Source organism: Mandrillus leucophaeus, unplaced genomic scaffold (assembly GCF_000951045.1).
Source record: "Mandrillus leucophaeus isolate KB7577 unplaced genomic scaffold, Mleu.le_1.0 Scaffold688, whole genome shotgun sequence".
NCBI lineage: Eukaryota > Metazoa > Chordata > Mammalia > Primates > Cercopithecidae > Mandrillus > Mandrillus leucophaeus.
The window spans coordinates 1257390-1284896 of NW_012107452.1; the positions used below are offsets into that span (position 1 = coordinate 1257390).

At 36.4% G+C, this 27507-nt stretch overlaps 1 protein-coding gene across 5 annotated transcripts in view; it reads right to left on the reverse strand.

Annotated features, from left to right (window-relative positions):
* The window catches only part of RAPGEF6 (Rap guanine nucleotide exchange factor (GEF) 6), a 219391-nt gene that overhangs the window by 81352 nt on the left and 110532 nt on the right, over positions 1-27507 (reverse strand). For all 5 annotated transcript variants that reach the window (XM_012002443.1, XM_012002445.1, XM_012002442.1 and 2 more), the window contains exons 7-11: positions 20047-20178; positions 9079-9256; positions 6834-6970; positions 4064-4222; positions 3336-3488 (exon numbers count right to left, since the gene is read on the reverse strand). In XM_012002443.1, coding sequence (XP_011857833.1) covers positions 3336-3488; positions 4064-4222; positions 6834-6970; positions 9079-9256; positions 20047-20178 — 759 coding nt within the window. The remainder of the gene's footprint in view (positions 1-3335; positions 3489-4063; positions 4223-6833; positions 6971-9078; positions 9257-20046; positions 20179-27507) is intronic.

The window sequence follows — 27507 nt, forward strand, 5'->3', positions numbered from 1 at the left end:
AAAAAAAAAAAAAAACCCCAAATTATCAATCCTTCTATGAGCAAAAGATGGTTATGATTTACAATTAAATCTGAATGTGAAGATTGTGGTACAGTAAAAATAATACATTTTCAATATTTCTGTCACAAAAGCAACCCATCATCATGCAATCAGAATCTGGAAACATTTATTTTAAGGTGTATATAAACTCATGGCAAATTTATGTTCAAGTATTTTCAATGTTCTGAACTTTCATTTAAAGAAATCAACACAGTGTTCAAAATCTATTGTAAAATATATTAGAAGGTAGGATGCTGGGAGACAGGGTGCACAGAGGTAGCAAGCAGAAGAGATGGCTGGTGTTGTTATACTGGCATGGTAGAAACTGCTTACAATGAGCAAATAATACACAGGGTATAACAAGAGGCACTGCTGGAGAAGGTATTTACAAATATAGAAGGGAAAAGACTAGGAAAAACTGTGGTGCTGGTACTGGAACTGGAATTACAGGTAGTAGTGGAATTGTAACTCATGGTTGTTTAATATATATATAAAATTATAGATGTGTATGTGTTTATAACAAATACATACATATATTTCCTAGCTCTGATGAAAGACTCTAATAAAAGCAATGACACTTCAGTAGCAATGAATACAGTGAATGCCCAGATCTTGGTTTATAAATACTACATTTGATTAGAAAGATCCAGGGTCTTCTTGAGACATGGCTAATTACAGAGCTGGTACAGTTAAGTTCACGATGAGCCTTATTATTTGCCAGATTATACAGACGTGCTCAAATGACAGGGATACGTCAAAAAATACAGGAGTCAGTTTAAGAGTCCCACTACCTAAAATCTGGGACAATTTGAGGATTAGAATAATAATGACGGTAACATAAGTTTATACCAATACAAATAAATTAATGAAGAATAGACAGTTCATTCCTACAATAAAATGAGTTAATGCACAAGAAATTATTTTTAAAATCACCATTTCAGACAAGAATAGTAATGGAAGTAAAAAGTGGTGAACAGAAGTTTGTACTCAGTGCATACTATACATAAGCTAAAAGTCTGAGGATAGTATTTTGATTCTGTCAGAACATCTCTCCACCAAATATTTATCAGTTACAAAGGGTAAAATGATGACTTCACACTGAAGAAACTGGGCAGACAGACACCAACTTGATCAGGTAATCATGGCTAACTTCACCATTGGTAGGACAACAGGTTGACATTGTGTGCCCTCTGAGTTTTGTGAACTCCTGCCAGGAAAGCACGACTTGAATCTATCTGGTCATGAGGAAATACTGGAAAGATCCAGGTGGAGGGTAATACTACAGGATGTAAGATCTGTATTCTTTAAAACTGCTAAGGATATTAACAACAGTGAAGGACTGAGGAACTTGTATAGACTGAAGTGACATGACAACTAAATGCAACTGTGTTCTTGGACAACATTCTAGACCAGAAATAAGTTATTATTGGGATAGCTGGTGAAAATCTAAATAGGGTTTCTAGACTGAGTCCGTTTTTTGTTAGTTTGCTTGTTTGTTTTTGAGACACAGTCTCCCTCTGTCACCCAGGCTGGAGTACAATGGTGTGATCTCGGCTCACTCCAACCTCCGCCTCCTGGGTCCAAGCAATTCTCCTGCTTCAGCCTCCCAAGTAGCTGGGATTACAAGCAGCCACCACCACGCCTGGCTAATTTCTGTATTTTTAGTAGAAATGGGGTTTCACCATGTTGGCCAGGCTGGTCTTAAACTCCTGACCTCAAGTGATCCGTCTACCTTGGCCTCCCAAAGTGCTGGGATTACAGGCGTGAGCCACCATGCCCGGCCCTGAATGGTTTTATTTTAGCAATGTTTACTTCCTAACTTGAAGGATTCTATGGTGTTTATGTCAGAGAGTGTCCTTGTTTTTAGGAAATAAACAACAAGATATTTAGGAGTGATGAGCCATCACATTTGCCGACTGCTCTCAAATGGTTCAGAAAAAGACTGATAATGGAGCAAATGTGGTAAAAATATTAACAGTTGAGGAATCACTGACAGATCTCTCTACTGTTCTAGAAACTTTTCTGTAAGTTTGAAATTGTTTAGAAATAAATTACTAAAACACATGAGTCCTCACAAAAAGATAAAAATGAATTAAAATGAAAAAGTATATGTGTAAGCCTATGGCATTCCACCAATATGTTAATCATTTCTACATACAAAGCTTACACTCATCCGTTTAGGAAAAGAAAGATCTCTGCGGAATAGCCTGACTCTAAGGGAAGAAGAAGTATGACATCAGTTTTCAAATTATCTCTCTGACTTAACTCCCTCATATTACTAAGTAAACTGCTTCATCTGCAATTAATAGTGGCAGTAATTTTGCCAAGACTAGCTCGAAAAGAGAAAGTTATGTGTTTATTTCCCCTCTTTCAACTATAATTGTTCAGTTTATATCCAAGTCTTTAAAGAGACAAGGAGGAGAGAAGGTAAACATTAGGAGAGGGCAGAACTTATAGAAGAGAAAACAGTATGGGGGTTAATATTCAGACTCTACAATTGTGCTAAGGCTTTTGATTTACCTCATTTAGCCCTAATAAAGTCTTGAATTACTTCCATATTCAGATAAGAAAAGTGAGGTTCAGAGAAGTTAATGCATATTTCAGTGCCACAGAGATCCAGAAGCACTCTGCATCTTAACCTAGGATTACTTACACTTTTATGGCAGGTTCTTAAATTTTGTTTTGTTTCTAAATATTGTGGTCTTTGATGAAACTGACTCCCACTCGCAGTGGCATACAATATTAAGTTTGAAAAGGAAAACTCTGATCAGTATATTCTAAAATAATACCCTACCTACTCTGATATTAAATGGCAATAAGTCATCCTTCATCATTAAAATGTGTAAAAACCACCTTAGAGGTCGGGCATGGTGGCTCAAACCTGTGATCCCAGCACTTTGGGAGGCCGAGGTGGGAGGATCACAGGGTCAGGAGTTCAAGACCAGCCTGGCCAAGATGGTGAAACCCCATCTCTACTAAAAATACAAAAACTAGCCAGGCGTGGTGGTGCACGCCTGTAATCTCAGCTACTCAGGAGGCTGAGACAGAAGAATCGCTTGAACCTGGGAGGCGGAGGTTGTAGTGAGCTGAGATTGTGCTACTGCACTCCAGCCTGGGTGACAGAGCGAGACACCATCTCAAAAAAAAAAAAAAAAATTTAGAAAAAAACAGAGAGTCAACATTTAAGTTAGATTCCAAAGTGTTAATGAATTATCTTGCACTACTTAAAAAATAGTTTAAAACAAGACGAAAGCTTTATTCTATCAGTGACTAGAATAATAAGTAAAAACACCCACCTTGATTACAATGTGTCCTTTCCTGGTTCCACTCCGGTCTAGTTCCCGATGCTCATGTACCATAACAATTTCTCCCTCTTCCTCAACTTTGTGGGTATTTTTTTCCACATGGTTTAAAATTCTCCAATAATCTTGCTGGGCTATGCAGACAAACTGTCCAAGAACAACATGGGGACAATTAATGAACCTATAGTACATAAATATATCACTATGTACCAAAGCAGAGCACAAAGGTAAGAAATCTAGTGGCATTAGTTCTTTTTTACTTAATTCCTTTAATCTTTAACAAAAATCAAGGTGAAACAATTCACATACGAAGAGACTAAAGAAGTCTAATCTGTTTGAATTTCGCTCTTTAAAAGGAGAAGTGAACTACTTCTCTCAAAACTGACACTATGTAAAGAAAACATGAAGCAGGAGTAAGTTAGAAACAAACAACTCAGAAGTTCCTATTTCTTTCCTCTATTTTTTTTAAATAAAGAACTTAATATCAAATAGAAATGTAACAAACCAGCATTTAGTTGGTGTATCTCTTTTGAAAATTTATAGCTTGTTAAATGCCACAAATATGTGAGGCAGATACAAAATCTAGTTTCCTTTATTAACTGTGAGCTATCGAAACTCCTAATTCTCAAATAAAGCTATTTTCTTTTGAGGAAGACAAAACAGGCTGAGCTACTTTAAATCAACAGACAAGCAAGAAGACTTGACCAAGGAGATAATCTTACCTGACAATCATCTACTTTAGTCCTGACAATTCCATGCATGTACTGCTTATCCAGAGTGGGAGTAATTCCAAAACTATTTCCCATAAACAAATTTTCAACTTTTCCATCTGGATGACTGATTTCCACAGTGCCATTTAAAATAACATACCATGAGTCAAGCTATAGAGAAAAACAAAGGTTTTACGAATCTTTTTTAAAAAGGTAGTTATATATTAACTTTCAAAACGAATCTAACAAAATTTATAACTTGAATAATTTAAAAAGGAAAAACGAGGATCTGGTTATATTACTAAATACTCTGTAACACTCTATGCTTTGAGTCTATGCAAACTACTAAAAGTTTATTTTTACTCTTTCTTCTTTTAGTCACCAAACAAGAACTGTCATAATTGACCAGATTCTCTGAGACAAAATACCATAATGTTCAAGAGCACAAACTCTTGGGATATTAATCCATACCATGCCACTAACTAGCTGAATGACTTTGGGTAAATTATTTAACCTCTCTGGGCCTCAGTTTCTCTACTGCTACAATGGTCATAAGGAAATTATCTATCACAGAATTATTACGTTAAGTGAGTTAATACATACACTGTGCTTAGAATAGTGCCTGGCAAAAAGCAAACATTTAAGAAAAAAAACAGACAGCTATTTTTTTAACTAGCTGAATTAAAAGCCTGAATTTTAAGGCATATCTAACAAAAGATTCAAAATTTCTGCTAATGTTAAGAAAATAATGCCTTCATTTATATGGAAATATTTAATGCTCTAAGAAGTTATTTATTTATTTATTTATTTTAGAGATGGGATCTTGCTCTGTTGTCCCGGCTGGAGTGCAGTGGTATGATTATAGCTCACTGTAGCTTGGACTCAAGTGATCCTCCTGCCTCAGCCTTTTGAATAGCTGGGACTACAGGTGTCCACGACCATGCTTGGTCAATTTATTTTTTAATAGAGACAGGATCTTGCTATGTTCCCCAGGCTGGTCTTGAATTCCTGGTTATCCTTCCACCTAGGCCTCTTGAGGTGCTGGGACTATAGGCATGAGCCACCGCACCTGGCCCAAAGAAGATGTATTTTAAAGGTCTACTATCTATCAGTGAAAGACCACTTATTCTCCTTTAATATCAAACCCTCTTATAAGCCTGAACCTTCAATCGTTTTAATGTGATTTAAGGGACATCAAGATGGTTAGTTCTGAAGGGTAATCAATGGCAATAAGGTTTTTTTTTTCAAAATTATACCTTTATTATTTTAAAAATAAGATATACTCACTACACAACTTGTGGATTAAGCTACAGGAGGACAGGGAGTGTATCTGGCTTTTTCACCACTATATTCCCATATCTAGAACAGTACCTGGCACAAAGTAGGCATATGACAAATTTTTGCTTATACAACTGTGGAAAATTTAGAGAATGCAAAAACTTGTAGAAAATAAAAGTTACTTAAAATCCCACCATATACAGTTGTTTAAAGTTTATGTCTCTCTTACGTATATATTTTATATTACTGAAATATTTACAATATTCTGCTTAAAAAATAAATACTATATTCATTTGTTCATTAAACTTTTCAGGGGAGTCCATCCTCTATAATTGACGTTTTCTAGGATATGGGGAGAAAATATGTAAACAGAGCCTAAAGACAGGGATCCTCAAAGATATTCTATCAAATAATTTAAAAAATAATTTGAATACCTATATATTACAACCTACAGCTATATAATAATTAATTTAACCATTGCTTATCACTGGATATTTTGGTTATGTCCAATTTTTACTTTTATATATATATAAAAAATACATGTAATATTATATATATATAAAATACATGCAATATTATATATAATATATAATACATGTAATATAAATATATATCATAGTATAAATATTCTGTAATTATATATAACTTACTTATAGACTATATAAGTATATAATTTATATTATAAATGTACTGCAATGAACACCTTTTGAAATAACTCTTTGAGTTCTACATATGTCCTCAGATTAGACACTCAGAAGTGGAATAACAGGTTAGCAGCTGTGAATACTTGGAGGATCATGCTAAGAATTTTAAAATAATTTACTGGAAATGCTGTACCAATTTACATTCCCACTAGAAGACAATGTTCATTTACCCATATCTCAGCATTAATCAAATGAGTACATTTGATAAGAAAAATAATGAAGCACTTTCTGATGGTAATAATACCTTCCAATTCCTTTGCATCCTTCCTCCACCCATTCACAAGCTGTCACCTGAGCATTTTTGAACGTAGAATTGTCACCTAAATGCTTCAACTGTCAGCAGTTCCCTAGGATGCATTGGTACCAACACACTTTCCTCATTCTTTTTCTTTTAAATGTGTAATAGAGACAAGGAATAAGAAAAATTCTTGATAAACATTTTAAACAATAATAATGATATAATTACACAAATATAAAAATATTTAAGAATATTTTAAATCTATTTAATCTATTTAAATTACAATGTATTTGAGAAGTAAAAACATCTGGTTCATTGAATATTATTTATGGAGCACTGACTTTGTGCAAAGTCTACTGTGAGTAAATTTAAAATTAGGGCAAAGCAAAAACAAAAACTTACCTCTTCGGAAATTATAACTACCTCAAACTTGGCATTCATTTAAAACATTTGTATAAATTTCAAAAATCAAGACTTAAAAATCAGGCCAAGTTTATGGAAATTAAATTATTTTAAAAGTTAGTATCCATAATAAATGTATATAATTTATTTATTGACATACCTCTTGCCCATCTTCAAGAATAATAGCTCCAGCCTGCTCTACCACTTCAAAAATCATCACTGAACAGAGTTCTCTCCTTACAGACATGGTCATGTTTGCAAAAGCAGGGAGCTGGTGCATAAACTCCAGCAGTTGTTCTATAAGAAAATGGAAATTCTGGTATAAAGACCATTGAGGACTATACCTTAAAAATACAATGAAATCTAGAATTCAATTCCCAATTTCACAATCAACTTACAAATTTATGTTGCTAAAGTAGAGAAATTAAGGTACTATTTGTTGATTTTTAAAATCAATTATTTGATTTATACATATATTCAGACTCACGTATAAACCTGGGCATATAGAAAGATAACAGAATTCACAACCTCCAGAGAGAACAGGACTACACAGGTTCAGATGAAAGTGGAGAGTGTATCTAATATTCCTAGCCACTCCATGGGTTTAGTTATGGCCTTTGATCTAACAGGTTAGTGAAAAAGTCTTTTGTCTAGTTCTTGTTAAACAAAAGTATTTTAAAATGCCATTAACAAATACCAAAAAGTTATCAAAACAGGGATAATAAATGTGAATTCTAGCTCAAGATTTGTCTAACTAGGTAACTCTCTTTAACCAACAAATGTTTATGAGTGCCTCAGGCCACTCCCTGGTATGGATATACGTGTAAGGAAGATATAAATATAAGGAAGAAACACATATAAGCAGACAGCAAAGAGATTAAGAATAACTATAAGGTGCTACATACCCATAGAAAACAGGAATTAACTACATTTTGATTTTTTAGAAGTTTTATCAAAATAGTATAGTATACAAATCTTTATCAGTAAAATTGCACTTTCAATTTCTGTCCAGATAATGTTCATAACATGAGACCACACTGCAGGTTATTTAACTGTATTAGATCTTTAGAATGGCAAGGAATGTTCAAATACATTGATCTTCACTCACATAAATGATTTTTAATAGTAGCAGCATCTTCTAATTGGAATGGTAGCTATTATAACAATGCAATCTAAGAAAAAAATCTTAATTAAATCCTAACAATATATATTTGACACTAAGTGATCTTTGCTTCTTAAAGATAACATTAATATCTTTAGTTATTATTCAACTTCCCAACTAAAGTAGGGTAACTAGTTTTATAAAAAATTACATACAAAAATTTATAATGTTTTAACAGTACACATGGCCAGACACGCTGGCTCATGCCTGTAATCCCAGCACTTTGGGAGACTGAGGCAGGCGGATCACAAGGTCAGGAGATCGAGACTATTCTGGCTAACACGGTGAAACCCCACTGCTACTAAAAATACAAAAAATTAGCCAGGCGTAGTGGTGGGCGCCTGTAGTCTCAGCTACTAGGGAGGCCGAGGCAGGAGAATGGCATGAACCTAGGAGACGGAGCTTGCAGTAAGCTGAGATTGCACCACTGCACCCCAGCCCCGAGTAAATACTCTAAAAAAAAAAAAAAAAAAAAAAAAAAAAAAGTACACACATAACATACATATTTAAGCTAGGGGAATAAAAATAAAAATTTTTTAAAAATCTGCAAGTTTTTCAAAAAGCAAATTCACAGACAGCGAACACTGTACTATGCTTGTGCGTTAAATGTCTTATAGACATGAGGGGAAAAATCAGTTTAATGCAATCAAAGCTTTTATTTTATATTGTGGCAGCCAACCTCAAAGATGGCTCCCAGTGATCCCTGCCTCCTGATAGTCATGTCCTTGTACGGACCCATTCTATACTGTATCAGAGTTACCTGGTGTAACAAACAGAATTTAGCAGAAGTGATGATGCATTACTCTTGAATACAGATAATAAAAAACACTGTGGCATTTGCCTTATTCTCCCACGGATTACTTACTTAGGGGGAAGCCTAAGTTCCCCCTAAGTATGTTGTAAGGACAATTAAGCAGCCTATGAGAGGCCCACATGAAGAGGAACTGAAGGTCATGCACCAAAGGCCATTTGAATAGCTATCTTAGACACAGATTCTACAGCTCAGACCAGGGAAGACCTGGATGGCTGCAGTCCTCTGCCAATTCTGACTACAACCTCATGAGAGATACCAAGCCAGAACCACCCAGGTAAGGTGCTCCTAAATTTCTGACTCACAAAAATTCTAAGATAATGGCTTAACACAACATACATTTATTAAGTTTTAGAATAATTTGTTATGCACCAATAGGTGACCATATAAATTAAGCTACAAATTCTTACTGTGAACACATGTATTTCTTACCAATGTCATCATCAGTTTTGTCTGCAGGCTCTTTTTCAAGACATTCTCGAACAAGATCTCGCCCCTGCAATGGATCTGTTCGATCAATCTCTTCATCTTCCTCTTCGTCATCCTCAGAATCAACAGGTCCTTCTGGAAGACGTGTCAAATCTACATCTCCTACCTCACTCTCCGTAGCCTATCAAAAGAAATCTTGATCACTTACCATTTCATGTTAAAAATACTGTAAGTCACAGTCTGAATTAATCAAAACTACCAATCCCTACAAAATATAAGATTTGGGCAACACTGTATGCTGCATCAAGGATACAATAAAATGATACTTATTTATAAAAGGTTTTTTTCTGCCCCAAATTTACAGGCTCATTTTTCCACAATGTGACAACTACGTGATAAATCAACGTCAGTAAATGTAAAATGGTCAGGAGACTCAAACATCACTAAATGTATTAATATCTGTTTTCCACCAAACACTTGCGTTTTTTAAAAGTACAAAGTTTACTAAAACATGAAGTACAGGAAAGAAAAAGTTTACTAACAATCACCTTATGAGTACCTATTAGTCTATGCTGGGTGTTGTGAAGAAGATAATGTTCTTTCGTCACAGAGGCTTAGGCTTAGTAGGGTAGGTAATCAGATAAATTAGAACAGAAGTTTAAAGTAAGGTAAAGAATAGTACTAAAATGTACTAAAATAGACCCATCGTAAAAGACTGAACAAATACTTTTCATTTCCCAATACTTTACTGTTGGATCTAAAAGTGTGCAAAGAGCTGTGATTTTTGAATCAGTCTATAAAATGACCTTATACTTACAACTACAATTTGGAAACATATTAGTCTCACATATTTTAAAGAAACTATAAAATGTTTAAAAACCATAAATTAAAAAGTCATAGAAAATAATGAAAATGTCTTTTAGAAGATAAAATGGTACTAAGTAGATTCTTAAAAAATATTTCTAAATATTATACTCACTTGATTCATCTTGTTAATGAAAAAGCATGGATATTAAAAGCATTATAGAAAAAATAAGTGAACACACAAGAATTCTATAATAAGTAGAAAGCACTCAAATGAGTATTAGTGAAGACTACAGAATCTTAATTCATTAAGTATCTCCTGTTTTGAACATTTACCCTTTTCTCTGCCAAGAGATCTTTTTTTTTTTTCTGTTTTTTGAGACAGGTTCTCGCACTATCACCTGGACTGGAGTGTAGTGGTGTGCACTGCAGATCTCGGCTCACTGCATCCTTGTCCTCCTGGACTCAAGAAATCCTCTCTCCTGAGCGCCCTGAATAGCTGGGAACACAGGTATGTGCCACCACAGCCAGCTAATTTTTGAAATTTTTGTAGAAACTTGGGGGGAGGTTGCCCTATGCTGCCCAGGCTGGTTTTGAACCTTGGGCTCATGTGATCCACTCACCTTGGCCTCTCAAAATGCTGGGATTACAGGGTGAGCCACCATGCCCAGCTGATCTTCCTTCTTTTGAGGACTACTTTTCCTCTGCATCTTAAACCCAGGGATTCCAGTGGGAAACAGTGCCCTGTTCCCTAGCTATGTAAACTAAGGTAGAAAGAGCTTTTCTCTAGATTTCTGTACACAATTAGATCTGGAAGCAGAGCATCCTTTCTCATCTGGTTGCTAAATTGGAAGAATCTGAAAGTAGGCAGCCTACAGCCACATAGAAATTCCTTTCTATGGCAGGAGAAAATGAAACCAATAGGCCGGGAAATGGGAAGGAGAATGGGGAGGAGGACACTGAACAAGAGAGTCAAACAAAGACTCGGAGCAACAAAGCAACAGAAACAGAACATGCAGGACAGAGAAAGAAAGAGCACAGTATGTGTAGCAAAGAGCATTTGTGACAGAAAGTGTCACAAAGAAAGCAAGCAAGGAAAAATAAGCAAGCCATACAGAGCTAAAAGACCAGAAACAGGCAGACGGGACAGACATACCTGCAAGCATGCAGGTACCCTGAGGCTAGAGTTGCCTCTGCTTTCTCTAGGGGGTCAATAAACTAACCTTTTGGCTTTACATTTTTTCTTTCTTTTTTTTTTTTTTTTTTTTTTTTTTTTTTTTTTTTTTTTTTTTTAAAGACAGGGTTTCACTCTGTCATCCAAGTTTGTGTAGTGGTATGATCACAGCTCACTGTAGCCTCAGCCTCCCTAGTAGCTAGGACCACAAGCACTAGCCTTTTGGCTTTTGTTAACTCAAGTTAAGGCTCTGATAACTACAATTGGAAGAGTCTGGATGTGTTTCCTAAAACCATGTCTTACACTTCCTTTGGATTTCTGCACAGCTTTAAGTAATAGTCATTTAACAATCCAGACTAAATACTCAAATTGTGATCTTTAGACAAGCTAGTTCTTAAGGGTCTGAGACTGTCTGAATGTTTGTATCTCCTCAAAATTCTTATGTTGAAATCATAACCCCTAAAGTGATGGAATTATGAAGTGTAGCCTTTGGGAAGTGATTAGGTCATGAGAACACTCATGAATGGGATTAGCATAAAAGAAGCCTGAGGGAGCTCATTCTCCCCTTCTACCCTGTGAAGCTACAATTAGAAGGTACCTCTAACAATCAGAAAGAGGTCTTTTACCAGACACCAAATCTGCTGCTGGTGCCTTGATCTTTAAACTTTCCAGCCACAAGAACAGTGAGAAATAAATTTCTGTTGTTTATAAGCTACCCCTAAGTCTACAGTATTTTGTTATAGCAGCCTGAATGGACTAAGACAGGATCATATAGGGGCAATTTTATCTGATGACTGACTAGTATGCTGAGTTGTTTTCTGGCTATGAAATTATAGGATTTAAATGGAGTATATTTCTGAATAATACATAGAACCACGAACTTGTTTGCAGGTTATAATCCTTTTTTAAAGACAAGTACTTTTAAATTTAAATATGTGTACATGCTAAAAAGACTTTTGAAAAATCTTATTTATATACACTGATTTAATCTAAGAAACAACTGGGGAAAAAACCTAAAGCAGTATTTTCTACACAATTTAATTTCTCAATATGCAGGAGAGCTCACTCCTGGTACATCCCTTTCCTATTTTATCAATTTTTAAGTGTAATCTGCATTAAAAATTCAGGTTTTTAAATCACTGTCTTCATCTTAATCTAAGATTTTCATCCCCTGACCCAGATTATTTCAACCTAGTTTCATTCCCATATTTTAGATTATGTTGCATAAAAAGATAGATAGCTCACAACATAAAAAGGCAAGATGGAATTTAGTTATATGGGCAGTAGGGAAGGATAATCATCATCTTCATGAGAAGCAAAGACAACTAAGACGACAGCTCTTTAGGAAGACTGGAAGTCAAGGGTTGGGACTTAGAGGTTACTAAAAGAACTTTTTAAGGAACCTTTTCACACCAACTGCAAAGGAAAGAATATAATCTACCCTTACAATTGCCTTTCTAGGCCAGGCACAATGGCTCCTGCCTGTAATCTCAACACTTTGGGAGGCTGAGGCATGCAGATCACTTGAGCCTAGAAGTGTGAGGCCAGCCTGGGCAACATGGAGAAACCCTGTCTCTACAAAAAATATAAAAATTAGTCAGGTGTGGTGGCACATGCCTGCAGTCCCAGCTACTCAGGAGACTGAGGTGGGAGGACTGCTTGCGCCTCGGAGGCAAAGGCTGCAGCGAGCCGAGATCTTGCCACTGCACTCCAGTCTGGGTGACAGTGTGAGAACCTGTCTCAAACACAAAAACCAAAACCCCCAAAAAACCACAACTACCTTTCTTATACCTCTACTTTTTACATAGTAGTATAAAAAGAAAAAGAATAAAATTAGTTAAGAAAATACACTAAACTATTAAAATATTAAGAGTATACGAGAGCATAAGGTGATAAAATAGAAATTAAGAATAAAAAAATAAGACTGGTCAAAAACATGCTAGGAAATTTAAAAGGATTTTTTTAAACTTAAATTTAAAAAAAAAAGTAGAGACTAATTCCTTGATTAAACAAAGGAAAGCCAGGTCCTTAAGAGAAAGGTAGATATGATTACGACCACAGGACAAGAAGTCACCGCATGATACTTCTGAAGATGCTGTTCCTGGGCAGAAAGTTTAATGCTATAATAATTAGATAAGAATTTTTTTTCAATGTAATATCCACAATGTTCAGCATACAATAAAAACTTACTACGTAAGTGAAGTGGGGAAATGTGACCTATAAACAGGAAACAAATCACTATAAAGAGACTCGATAATGAAAGTAAGAGACAAGAACTTTCAACATTTATTATAAATAAGTTCAAGAATTTAGAAGAAAAACAATTAGAGGAAAAATGGATAATCTCAATAAGGAGATATAAACTGCAAGAAGAATAAATTTGAAGAAAGGGCAACAAAAGCTACCTAATCTGAAGTAGAGATGAGAAAAAAGTCCAAAAAAAATATTAACAAAGCCTTAAAGACTCATATCGTAATATCAAGAGTAGAAATATGTGGGTCAAAAGACACTCCGTATTCATGAAGGTAGGGTACATAGAAGACTGAGCCCAGGCCTTTCAGTTAATTTATCCTGACACCTGGGATATATCAGACCCTTAATTATGATAAATGAGTTAAGTCCAGGAAAAACATATATACTAGTGATAGGATTAAGACAGTATGAAACTTTTTTCTTTTCCTGACATATCAATGTGTCTCTGTATGTATAAATATAATTTGGTGAGGCAGACAGTCTGAGGTGATTTTCTGATGACTCGGCCTTCCCCAAATAAACCACCAGAGGATATCCTTTTCCTGTTTCCATCTAGATAAACATGAAGCTACAATGAAGAGAACTATAGGCTGGAAGAAAGAGTTATACAAACTTACAAAAATCACACTTTCAAATTTAGGGCAAGTGTTAAGCCAGAACCTTAGACTTTCAGTGCCTCTCTTTTCTGTATTTGTATCTTTAGTATTTCATCTAACCTTTTCACAGACCATTTAGTCCTTAGGTCTTCCTGGTCAGGGTTAGAACTCTATGAAGTTAATCTTTCAGTCCAGGCTGACCCATTTCATAACCTCTACAACAGGGCAGGCAGGCAAAGTCAAGTCTCTTTTGTCCTGGATAATAAAGTTTTAGTTAGCAGAGATCTGCATTTTCCGTGGAGCCAATATTGGTTTCTATTTTCAAATATAATTCAATGCAAAAAAAAAAATTTCTAGATTACTTCCTAAATGCCAACACTGTGCCTGACTCAGCATGGGATACAAATGTAAGACATCAGCTCTGCACTCCATGAATTTACTCTGGTGATGAAAAATGTCAAGTTTACAAGTAACTACCCAAAAAAGCAGAGAGAAAAAGTGACATGTCTGAGAGAAAAACTGCTGAGGGATTCCAAGGAAGGAGACATCTCTTCTTGTTGGAAAGACATAGGAGATAACATGAAAATATCATCTACATGAAGCTACAGGTAGAAGAGTATGATTAAAACACAAGGCTAGGAAAAGGCAGACATGTTCAGGTAATAACGTACATATGTGATGGGGCAGAATCTAGAATGTGTAAGTGGGGAAAGAGTAAAATATAAAACCACATTGTAGTTAAAGGTAAAAGGCTTGGAATTTAAAATTAAGAGTGTAATTTAGATAACAGTGAAGCATTAAAGCTTTTTAAATACAGGAGCAATTAAAAATCAGAGCAATTTATTTCAAGTGGGAGTTTAAAAATGATAGTCAAAAGATAACAGATTTTGACTAGGACTCAGATGATATTCTTTTTTTTTTTTTTCTTCTGTGACGGAGTCTTTCTCTGTCGCCCAGGCTGGAGTGCAGTGGCGCAATCTTGGCTCACTGCACCTCTGCCTCCTGGGTTCAAGCGATTCTCTTGCCTCAGCCTCCTGAGTAGCTGGTGCATGCGCCACCTCACGTGGCTAATTTTTTTTGTATTTTTAGTAGAGATGGGGTTTCACTATGTTGGCCAAGCTGGTCTCAAACTCCTGATCTCAAGTGATCCACCGAACCCAGCCCTAGACGATATTCTTAATAGAAATATTTAAGAAAGGTGGAAGAGAACATGTGGCGACTTGGGGTGACAAAAGAACATACTAGTGAAAATGTGGCACCAGGTTTCTGAAGAGATTGGCACTCAGAGCTGTGCATTAGGAAATCATGTTGCCACAGAGGTGGTAACTGAAGCCTTGGGATTTTTAAGAACACGTTTACACGCTATATAAAAACTGAAAAAGTAGGTGGGGGATAAATGTGTGCCTTGAATTGTTTAAGACGGAGTTTACAAAAAGACAAAGTGCTTTTGTTCAAGAGTCAGTATTTCACAGTTTTCCAGCTCATGGAAAAGACTGAAATAAATAGAAAAACAAATCTAGAAAGAAGTACTCCTTATTCTCTTGAGTACTCTTTGAAGATGCATAAAATAGTCTATCTAAGAACACTCTAACACCTTAATGTATACTTTAAAATTTTAATCTATGCTTATTAGAAACACATTCACACTGGAACCTCCCCCCCCCCCCCCCCCCCCCCACTGTAGTAAATGCTGTATTTTGAAGTTTCCTTGAGGGCCAAGGGTTTTTATTTTTAGACCAGAAGACATGAAAACTCTCAAGAAGAAAATGAAGTGCAGCCACACATTTGGCCATATAAAACAGTGTCAACAGTTTTCCTATTAAGAACTGCCGTCAGGAAAACCAAATCCCACATGTTCTTACTTATAAGTGGGCACTAACGATTGGGTACATATGGACATAAAGATGGGAACAACAGACACTGGGGTCTATTAGAGTAGGGAGACAGGGGCAAGGGCTGAAAAACTACCAACTGCGTATTATGCTCACTATCTGGGTGATGGGATCATTCAAACCGCAAACCCTCAGTATCACGCAATATACCTATGTAAGAAATCTGCACATGTACCCCCTAAATCTAAAATAAAAGTTGAAATTATTTTTAAAAATTGGGGAGACATCCATTTTTCTGGATGAGAAGACTCCACGTTAGAAAAAAATGCCCAAATTAATCTATATATAGTCTTCTGTCCCACAAAAAAAGCTGGATTTCACTTGAAGCGTTTCTAAATTTCTAGAAGAATAAAAGCAGAAACACTAAAAAAAATAGCTGTTAGGATATCTTCCCCTCAACTCTCCAAATTAAAAACACTTGTATCATTTCACAAGGCTTTGCTTATGGTGTTAAAGGCTAGGTGTTCACTTAAAAAATCTCTGAGATGTTAAAATTCAAATAACTAAACAAATCACTTCAACTATCCCTGGTTAAGATACATACATTGGTAATGTACACCTGTAACTAAGGAGTATATTCATAGCTCCAACAGGGAATCTAAAGGTAGCCTAAGGTGAAGGGAAAGATCAAGGGTCCAGTACTGGTATTTAATTCTTCTCCTTGTTTTATTCCCAAGGATCTGATTGGAAATATTCGTGTATGTGCATGCACACATACACACACAATTCAGTTAGTTAGATATTTATCTTATCCATGGATTAAAATTATAGAAATCTTGTACTTTGGAGGGTATATCTTATCAACCTATTATAATTCTGTGTTTATTCCTTTTACTCTCCTTTAAATATTTTCCAAATTTTTTTCAACTTTTAACTATACAATCTATTTACGTCCTCAAGAGTAGTTAAATAAACAAATGATAATGTTGGTTTAAGAAACATAATAAAAACTACCCACAAACCCACCACTAGTAGAAAAACACTGTTTACTAATTGGTGCTCTTGAACTCGGATTTACATTCTGTATCTACAAATATAAAAGCATGTAGGTATATATATTTAAAGAAATATAATGTTAATCCTATATACTTATCTCACAGATATGATATATAAGATTTTATACATACGAGATATAAAAAATATGTAAGTATGTAGGTGTATATTTTTATGATTTTGATTTTTTACCTTTTGTGTTCATCTTTATTGGCTTCTTTTTGTTTTGGCATTTATGCTGTTTCTATCTTTTGGCTATTGTCCTAAAGTTAACTGTTATGTCAGAGTTTAAAATTTTTTTTTTTTTGGAGACGGAGTTTCACTCTTTGTTGCCCAGGTTGGAGTGCACTGGTGTGATCTCGGCTCACAGCAACCTCTGCCTCCTAGGTTCAAGTGATTCTCCTGCCTCAGCCTCCTGAGTAGCTGGGATTACAGGAATGCTCCACCACCCCGGCTAATTTTTTTATTTTTAGTAGAGACGGGGTTTCTCCATGTTGATCAGGCTGATCTTGAACTCCCGAACTCAGGTGATCCCCCTACCTCTGCCTCCCAAAGCTCTGGGATTACAGGCTTGAGCCACCGTGCCGGGCAGCAGAGTTTGAAAATTTTTATCTTCTTTGACTACTCTTAAAATATTTTATCTTAGGTTTTATATATTTGATGTTAACATTATTATAAGTTTCTCCTTTAAATTTCTTCATTCCTATTTTGGTTCTAGAGTTTTAATAATTTTGTTCCTTTTATCTGTTCGTGCTCTCTAAATTCATTACCACTTTTATTGGTTAATTTATAAGTTTCAATGCACCATATTTTTTGAAACTATATGATTCCATTTATATGACCTTCTGGAAAAGGCAAAACTTTATGGGTAGAAAAGAGACTGGTGGTTGCCAGGGCTTAGGATAGGGGTCAGGAGAAGGGACTTGACTGCAAAGGGTCATATGGGTACTTTCTGAAGTGATGGAAATATTCTACATATTGACATAGGCTATGCCTTGGTCCTGCAATAGAACACCTCCAACCAACACCAGCAGGTGTATTCCAGTCTCATCCTCAGGTTGTCCAGCTAAAAGGCGAGTGATCTGCAGGTGCTAATATAAGTGCAATGCTATAGGAGCTCCTGTAGCATCTTTGCAAAGATGTAGAGACCAACTGTGTACAGTTCATCTTCTAGTTCACAATAAAGCATTGGTCTTTCCAAGTGACCTTGAATCTTAATCTGTGCACTATTCTGGCTTAGAGACATGGATATCCCAGTGATACCAGGTTCCTATAGTTTTTCTTTTCTTTTCTTTTTTGAGACAGAGTCTTACTCTGTTGGCCAGGCTGGAGTGCAGTGGCATGATCTTGGCTCGCTGCAACCTCCACCTCCTAGGCTCAAGCAATTCTCCTTCCTCAGCCTCCCAAGTAGCTGGGATTACAGGTGTGTCAACACGCCCAGCGAATTTTGGAATTTTTAGTAGAGACAGGGTTTCACCATGTTGGTCATGCTGGTCTTGAACTCCTAACCTCAGGTAATCCGCCTGCCTTGGCCTCCCATCCTATAGTTTTTCAACACCAAACCTCTGTGTATAGTCTCAGAGAGGTCCAGATATTCTCACATGTCCTAAGAGAAATCTACAGCCACATCCCTGAACTTCACTGATCCAGGGTCAATCTTCCTCAGCATTTTCTTCTGGAAAAACACAGTCTACCTTGATTTTTACATGTGCAACAATTCTTCTTTCACAAGATAACTCTTTTGGGGAGGGGCAGAATGCATGAAGCCCAATAGGTACACAAGCACTAAGTGGTCCCAGAGCCATTGTATTAACTTGTTTCATCTCTCTTTTAATTCTTTGTTCTCTACTATAAAATGGAGAACAGGGAAAAATTCCTTGTTCTGTATACTGTAAAAAGCAAACAGGGAGATACAGATGACCACAGCAATGACCTTTGTTGAGAAAAGCCACATATAAACCAAAAAAATGGGTATTGTCTTTGTTCCATCTTGCATCTGCCTACAAACTTCCCTGAATAGAAGAAGGCTGTTTTCCTAAAATATCTCAATCTGGGTAACTCTGTAGAACCAGTCTAAAATGCTTTCCTCAGACAACAATGATACTATTTCTACAAATCTTAGTATATGGTAGCCACTAGCCATATGTGGTTATTAGGCACTTAAAACATGGCTAGTCAAATTGGGATGTGCCGTAACTTTAAACTCTGTTTTTTGATGACTTAGTATGAAGAAGGAATGTAAGGTAACTCATTTATAATGTTAAAACATTAAATACATGTTTTAATTATAATATTTGGTTATACTGCACTAAATAAAACATATTACTAAAATGAATTTTACCTGTTTCCTTTTATATTTTTTAATGTGGCTACTAGAAAATTTAAAATTAAATACGGGGCTCACGTTAAATTTCTATTTGACAGCTCTGGAATAGATAATATATTTGAATTCCTTAACAAATCAACCCTGAATATCATGCATTCCTCTTGTTATTTTATTTAAACTGTTTTATGTTCTATACTCATAATCTCTGACAAAATCAACCACTGGGCTCCACACCCAGGGAACTGCCCCTTACAACTTGCATTAAAGGAGACATCACTGGAAGTTCCACTATCTGGATCCCGAAATACTTATTGCCCTGGCTTGAACCTAACTTGGGTTCATTCTCAGCACGATCATGTGAGGATTCTCTCAGTTTATGGGTCTTCCTAGAATCTTCTCCCCACTATTACAAGGATCACTGAAAAGCTCAGTAGGTTTGAAATTGTGTCTTTTGGGTTTTAGAAAATGGAAAAGTCCATAAATATTCTCACTAATTTGCTATTTAATTCATGCTATACTACAACAAGAGGCTTATGGTAGAAAAGCAGCTCTAATTTTCTTCATGACTTCTAACTACAGAAGACACATACAGTCAATTATAACAAAAATCAGTCTTTTCATAAGTTCAGTTATTCCAAGAACTAATTTTTTAACCAAAACAAGCATTAGACATTAATATAGCTTCACCTGGATAAATGAAAGAGAACACTAGATTCATACTCTGCTGAACCATACTTAATCATTCTCAAAAGAGAGATTGCCTCTTTAATCAGGCTTACAAATTTGACACAGTATATAAAGTTTATTTTTTCAAAGACCTTATGCTTGAATTTCATACTCTAAAAGATATGTTAACCATCTAAGGCAAAAGCACAGAATATCTGGCAGAATAAAAAAACCATATACACAGTACAGAAATTCCTAAGGTATTACCTGATAGATATCAGATAAACTGCTGCTTCCAGAGTCACTGGCGATGCTACAACCAGACTGACTAGAAGACACATGAGTCACCTGTGGATGAGGGTTGTCTGTGAGATGCATCTTGGTAAGATCAGCTGGAAGCTGAAAAAAAAATAATTTAAGTTATTCTAAATGTCTTTACCTTTTTAAGCGGTTTTGACACGTTAACTTCAACAAATTTTTACGTGCATTACTGTGCAATCTCATTTCTAACCCAAGTTCTCCACTTTTAGCAAAAAGATCTTTTGAAATAAGAACCATATAGTACTCTCTGAAACGATTGGGCAATTCTACAATGGTAAGCTCACTGAACAGTTTTCAAAAGCCATTACTAATGGTATTTCTGAGGAAAAACTTGGACCTTCTATCCTCCCAAATGAAAACATCAGATCAGCTGGGTGCCGTGGCTCAAGCCTGTAATCCCAGCACTTTGGGAGGCCGAGACGGGTGGATCATGAGGTCAGGAGATCGAGACCATCCTGGCTAACACGGTGAAACCCCGTCTCTACTAAAAAATACAAAAAACTAGCCGGGCGAGGTGGCGGGCGCCTGTAGTCCCAGCTACTCGGGTGGCTGAGGCAGGAGAATGGCGTAAACCCGGGAGGCGGAGCTTGCAGTGAGCCGAGATCCGGCCACTGCACTCCAGCCTGGGCGACACAGTGAGACTCCGTCTCAAAAAAAATAAAATAAAAATAAAAACATCAGATCTGTCCATTTAAGGGTAGGAATGTTACCCTTTAAACACACACACACATACACACACACTCTCTCACTCTCTCTCTCTCTCTCTCTCCCTCTCACCCTCCCTCCTAATAAAAAATGGTGACAAACACAAGAATAAAACAGCAATATCTTGGAATTCAGCTACTGGAAGCAAGACTTAAGACCAGTAACAAATTGATTACATTCAATATTCCAAAAACTTTGTGAGCATCTTTACACTTAATATTGAATTAGCTTCTAGTTGGCCCCTGAGAGATTTCTTAGTAATCAACATGATTTAATGAATGTCTGTACTAGGTGCAGGTATACAAGAAACACAAAAAGTAAGTGACTCCACCACCTCATCTTGAATATGGTCACACTCTTATCAGGTATGCAGGCTGCATAATATATTTCATACCATAAAACAGACATCTCACAAAATAAAAGCTACAGGAATTAAGACAATAAACAAACCATTGCATTCCAGAGTAGTAAAAGTTTTACATAACAGGTATGTTTATTTATTTTCCAAATGATTTCTCTGCAACTTGCTATTCAGAGCTTTAAAAAAATCAATTTAATTTTAAAAATAGGGTTTCTTATTGCTTTACTACTGAAAAACATTAAAGAAACACACACATAGTGTATATTAAATGTACTGAGGGAATGACTGAGTCTGAATTATATTATCTCAAGAGGAATTAATGTAATTATAAAAATTACACATAAAGTACATCACGAACTTCCCCTGCTGATAACGGTATGTTAGATAATTCAGATGAATCCTAGTACTAAGATAAACAGAAAACCTGAAATACATACATACATATACACACAGAGTATCTGGCCTCTGAGGTTACTTTTTCTCTTAAGAATATTTTCTGATTCCTAAAGAAAAGGCTAAAAGGCCAAGAAGTACCTGTGACAGCCACTGGCTAAAGAGACAAAGGTTAAATTCCAAGGCCTAGGATGGAAGGGCCATCTTTGGACTGGGACCCTGGGGAGTAAATTAGACTCTAGAGTGAAAGTCACCCAAAAGTAAACTGATGCTACTTTTAGAATCACCTCAATGCCTGATGCTAAAATAAGGTTATGTAAGATTACTAGTATTTCCAATCAATTGTTGGAAGCAAACACAAATCCTCACTATAGGAAGAAAGTCATCCTAGGTCTCAATTAAAAAAATTTTTTTCGCATATACAACATCCATTGCTCAGTCCAATAAAACCAGGCATATATGATGAGACAGGATGGTATTGATGAAAAGTACGGAATAAACTCCAGAAACTAACAAAGAAGTTTCAAATAATAGGGTTACCAGACACAGTCTCTAAAATAACTGTGTTTAATATATACCAGGGGTTGGCAAACATTTTCGCTAAGGGCCAAAGAATATATATTTTAGGTTTCACAGGTCACATACAGTTTCTGCTGTATGCTGCTTTTTAAAAAAAAATCTTTTTAACAACTCTTTAAAAATGTAAAAACCATTCTTAGCTCACAGGTCATATAGCTCACTGGTCAGAATTGGTCCAGTTAGTGATTTATCATATATAGAGAGAAAAATACAAGACTAACAATTTCAGCAAAGAAAGAAAAAGAATTAAATGAAAAATCTAGAACTAAAATATGCAATTATGGAAATTAAAAAGCCAACAAGTGGGCTTAAAAAAAGATCTGACAGAGCTAAAAACAGAATTTAAAAAGTAAAGACTAGTCTGAAAAATATCCAGAATGAAGCATGGAGAGGAAAAAAGGTGAAGTTGGGAGAGAAGGGGTAAGAGCCACAGGAGATTCAGTAAGAACGTGACATCTGAATAACCAGAGTCTGAGAAGAGCGAGTACACAGAAGCAAGATGATGGCTAAGCATTTTCCAAAAGTGACAAAAGACCTAATGTCACAGATCAAGGAGGTTTAAAAACTCTCAGCAAGATAAAAAAACAAAAAACAAAAACTCACTCCAAAACAAACAAACAATCCCCCCATACCTATTCACACCAGGGTACATGTGTCAGGGGGTGAGGTGGAATACCAAGATAAAAGTTATAAAGTAGCCAGGAAAAAAACCTGAGAGATTAGATTACTTTGGCAGAAGCAAAATTAAGCTGATGGCTGGCTTCTCAACATAAATTCTGGAAGCCAGAGGACAACTGAGCGATATCTCCAAGAGCTAAAATTCTATACCTAGCAAAAACAGTACTCAAAAAACAGGAAAAATAATTTTCAAATAAAGAAAAATGAAGGAAATAATTCCTTAGCAGTCCTACAATGAATAAAATCCACTGGGAGAAGAAAAATGATTCCAGATGGAAGCTTTCAGGCACAAGAAAGAAGAAAAACCAACGAAAATGGGAAATGTGTGGCTAAATCTACATGAATGCTGACTATATAAAATAGTAACATTAATAACCCATGAAGTTTAAAATACAATAATTAAAATACAACAACAGAATGTAAGTCCGGAGAAGGGTAAATGAAGCTATTGAAGTGCTCTCAGTTCCTTGCACTGTCCATGAAGCTGTAGTAGCAGACTTGATAGGTGAAGAATGTGTGTTGTAATTTCTGATTTAAGAAAAGCACAGTAAAAAAGTGTATACCTACCAAGTTAACAGAGGGGAAAATATTAAATAATCAAAGAATGGAAAAAAATACACCATGCAAACACAACCAAAAGGAAGCTGATATAGCTTAAAGTACACTTGGTGCAAAAGCATTAGTAGAGCCAATAGGGGACATTTTGTAAGTATGTGAGGTGATGGATGGAGATCTATATCTATATCTATATCTATATCTATGTATAGATAGATGGATACACACACACACACACATATACACAGAGAGAGAGACAGAGAGAGAGAGGGTCTCGCTCTGTCACCTAGGCTGGAGGGCAGTGGCATAATCTCAGCTCACTGCAACCTCTGCCTCCCGGGTTTGAGTGATTCTTTTGCCTCAGCCTCCTGAATAGCTAGGATTACAGATGTATACCACCGTGCCCAGCTAATTTTTGTATTTTTAGTACAGAAGGGGTTTCACCACATTGGCCAGGCTGGTCTCTAGCTCTTGACCTCAAGTAGTCTGCCTGCCTCAGCCTCTAAAAGTGCTGGGATTACAGGTGTGAACCACCATGCCTGGCCAAGGTGATGGATATATTAACTACCTTGATTTGATAGTTTCACAACGTGAACATGTATCAAAACATCACACTGTACCCCACAAATACATCCAATTATTTGTGAATTAAAAATAAATTAAAATTTAAAAATGTATAAGGCAAAAATGTCATCTACAATTATGCTATAAATTTTTAATAGAGATCTCAGTAGCAGTCTGAATAAGCAAAACACACAAAAACAAAACAAGTAAAGATATACAAGAAATGAACATAATTAACAAATGACCTAAAGAGTATAGACATAGAATAACGGAACCAAAAACTCCAGAACACATTTTCTTTTAGAGCACATATTAAAACATTTGTAAAAATTTACAATAAGGCAAGTCTCAACAAATTACAAAAGACTGAAACCAGGGAATATTCAGCAGTAACAGTGCAAATATGGTAGAAATATATAACAAAAAGATAAATAGAAAACTATCATGTTAGAAAACTGTAAATAATCCTCTATTGAAATAGCCCACAAATCAATGAAGTCACATTGGAAATTAGAAAATATTAAAACAGAAAATTAAGATGCCATATATCAAAACCTGTGGGATAAGTTAAAGTCATGCTTAGAGCCATTTATAGCTCTAATAAAAGGCAACAAAAAAAATTAACAAGCTCATAATTCCTTACAATAATGCAGAAATATTTATGAGGGTATGATACAGTTCAAAGACCTTCCTCCCACTTGGTTTCTGTTATTTAGATATGAAAAAAAAACTCATCTGGGAATGAAGTAGTTGGAAAGGCAAACACCGAAAATAGCTCTAAAATGTGTGGTGTTTGGTTGGGGTGTCAGGGGTAGGAGACAGTATATATTGCAAATTCCTACAGAGGTAAGCAGACCAAGAAGAATGTCATTCATAAAAGTAACACAATGAACCAAAGTCAGAAGTCTGCCAAGTGGCTTCATAGTACTGACAATGTACTGAGCAATCTTCACCCTCACTAGACCCTAAAAAGCAGGTGCTATTATTATCTCTATTTTACTGATGAAGAAACAGAGGCAGTACGATTAAGCAACTTGGCCCAGATCATACACTGAAGTAAGCAGTAGAGTTAGGAATCAAACCCACGTCTGACTCTAGCACTTTTCTGTTATATTCTACTTTGTGTCAGGAACTCTGCTGATGACATAAAAATGAAAACATATGGGCCCTGCCTTCAAGGAGTTCAGTCTAATAGTGGACAATGGAGACAGATTTATAAGCAAACAGCATCTGCTTTCTACTTCATGAAGAAAACTTCATACAGGAATTCCCTCAACCTCTTTACAGAATGAGAATAATGACGCTGACTGCAGTTAACATCTGAGTTATTTGTACCAAACACACACTTCTACATGTCTTTCACATAGATTATCTCACCTAATAGTCAAACAACCAGATGAGGTAATACTATGATTATACCCAATTTATAGAGTAGAAAACCTAATCTTAGAGATGTTATAAAGGTTTCCCAGGGTCACATAGCTAGGAAACTGGGGTCCTGGGATCTGAAACCCAGGCAGCCTGACTAAATCCATTGCTCTTTTCTACTAAGTTGTTTCCTGATACTCAGTTGGGAGTTCACAACACCCGATAGTTTATCTTTTCTTTGTAACAAATGAAGCACAAAGGAAAGGCTTTTCCTCCAAAAGAAGTTCTTGGTTCCTTAAATCTTCTCCACTATCTCTCAGCTTACCTGCCCTTTCTCTTTCTCTTCCTGATCCACCTGGACTCAACAGCTGATCTTTCATCAGCAACTTCAATTCATTTACCTCACTGTCCTTCCAGCCCACCAGGTCTGGCAAAACTTCCCATCTTTCACAGCATCCTTCATCCATTTTCTATACCTGAACTTCTGTGCTGTGCTGGAGATAACATGTTCACAAGGCCTACTGTTAAAGTTCTATTTGAAGCGGCAAGAAACTTTTTTAGCTAACAACTTGAATACAGACATTATGAAGTTACAAAGTCTGCTGAATACTTCGTATATAGAGAGGGGGGCAGGGAAAGAGAGGTACTGAGAAAAGGCTAGAGGTAGAATATAATCAGCAATGCCAAGCTAGGCATTTTGAATTTGGTTCCTATAGACAACATAGAGTTACTATAGGTTTCTGGGAAGGGCAGTGATAAAAGAACTACTATATTTCTCAGTTAGACTAGATTTTGTTACAATAGAGGGCCCTCAGATCACTAAGGCTTACCCTAGTGAAGTGTACAGGCAACTTACAGGGTAACTACCATAGTATACAGAGACTCAGATATCCAAACTGTTTAGGTGTTTTTGGCTCTGCCATCTCAACATAAGGCCATTGAGGTCACAACAGCAGGAAAAACAAACAAACAAACAAACAAACAACAGCTGGAAGAGAATGTTAACCTTGCAAGTAATCAGGGAAATAAAAACTAAAACAAATACTTTTTCCCCATCAAATTGGCAAAAAGCAAGTCTGATAATACAAAATGCAGGAAAGACTATGGAGGAAAACAATATTCTCACAAACTGCTAACGGGAGTATGAACTGGTATAACCATTTTGGACAACAGTTTGAGGAGTAGCCACTTTGGGGAGCAAATGTAGGATTACATTTAAAACGTATCTATCTTATGACTCAATATTCCACTTAGGGTACCTACTCTTAAGATCATTCTGGAAGGACAGAAGGTGAAATAGAAGAAAATGGTACACACAAGAGATAGGAGACACTAGTTGAAGCACAAGACGATGGAGGCCTTACAAAATTAAAAGTAAGCCACCAGAATTGTAAGATAGCTTCTAGGGGCCGGGAGCAATGGCTCATGCCTGTAATCCCAGCACTTTGGGAGGCTGAGGTGGGTGGATCATTTGAGGTCAGGAGTTCAAGATCAGCCTGGTCAACATGGTGAAACTCCACCTCCACTAAAAATACAAAAATTAGCCGGGTGTGGTGGCGGGTGCCTGTAGTCTCAGCTACTCAGGAGGCTGAGACAGGAGAATCGCTTGAACCCAGGAGGTGGAGGTTGCAGTGAGTGGAGATTACGCCACTGCACTCCAGCCTGGGCAACAGAGTGAGACTCTGTCCAAAAAAAAAAAAAAGATCTCACAACTGAAGACAAATGAAAATTTTCAGCTTGAGAGAATACTCTAAAAGTGTCCATAGGGGAACAAAAATTAGGCAATCCAGGGCAAAACTTCATGGCATCAAGGATAAAAATAATAATAATAATAATGATAAAACAAAGACTGGACACAGTGGCTCATGCCTGTAATCCTAGCACTTTGGGAGGCCAAGGCATGAGGACTGCCTGAGTCCAGGAGTTTGAGACCAGATTGGGCAAGATGGAGAGACCTTGTCTCTACAAAAAAACCAGAAAATTGACCAGGGATGGTGGTGTGCATCTGTGGTCCCAGCTGTGTGGGAGGCTGAGGTGGGAAGATTCCCTGAATCCACAAGTTCAAGGCTGCAGTGAGCCATGATCACACCACTGCCCTCCAGCCTGGGCAACAGAGCAGGGCCTTGTCTCTCTCTCTCTCTCTTTTTTTTTCCTGTCCACCCAGGCTAGAGTGCAGAGTCACAATCTCAGCTCAGTGCAACCTC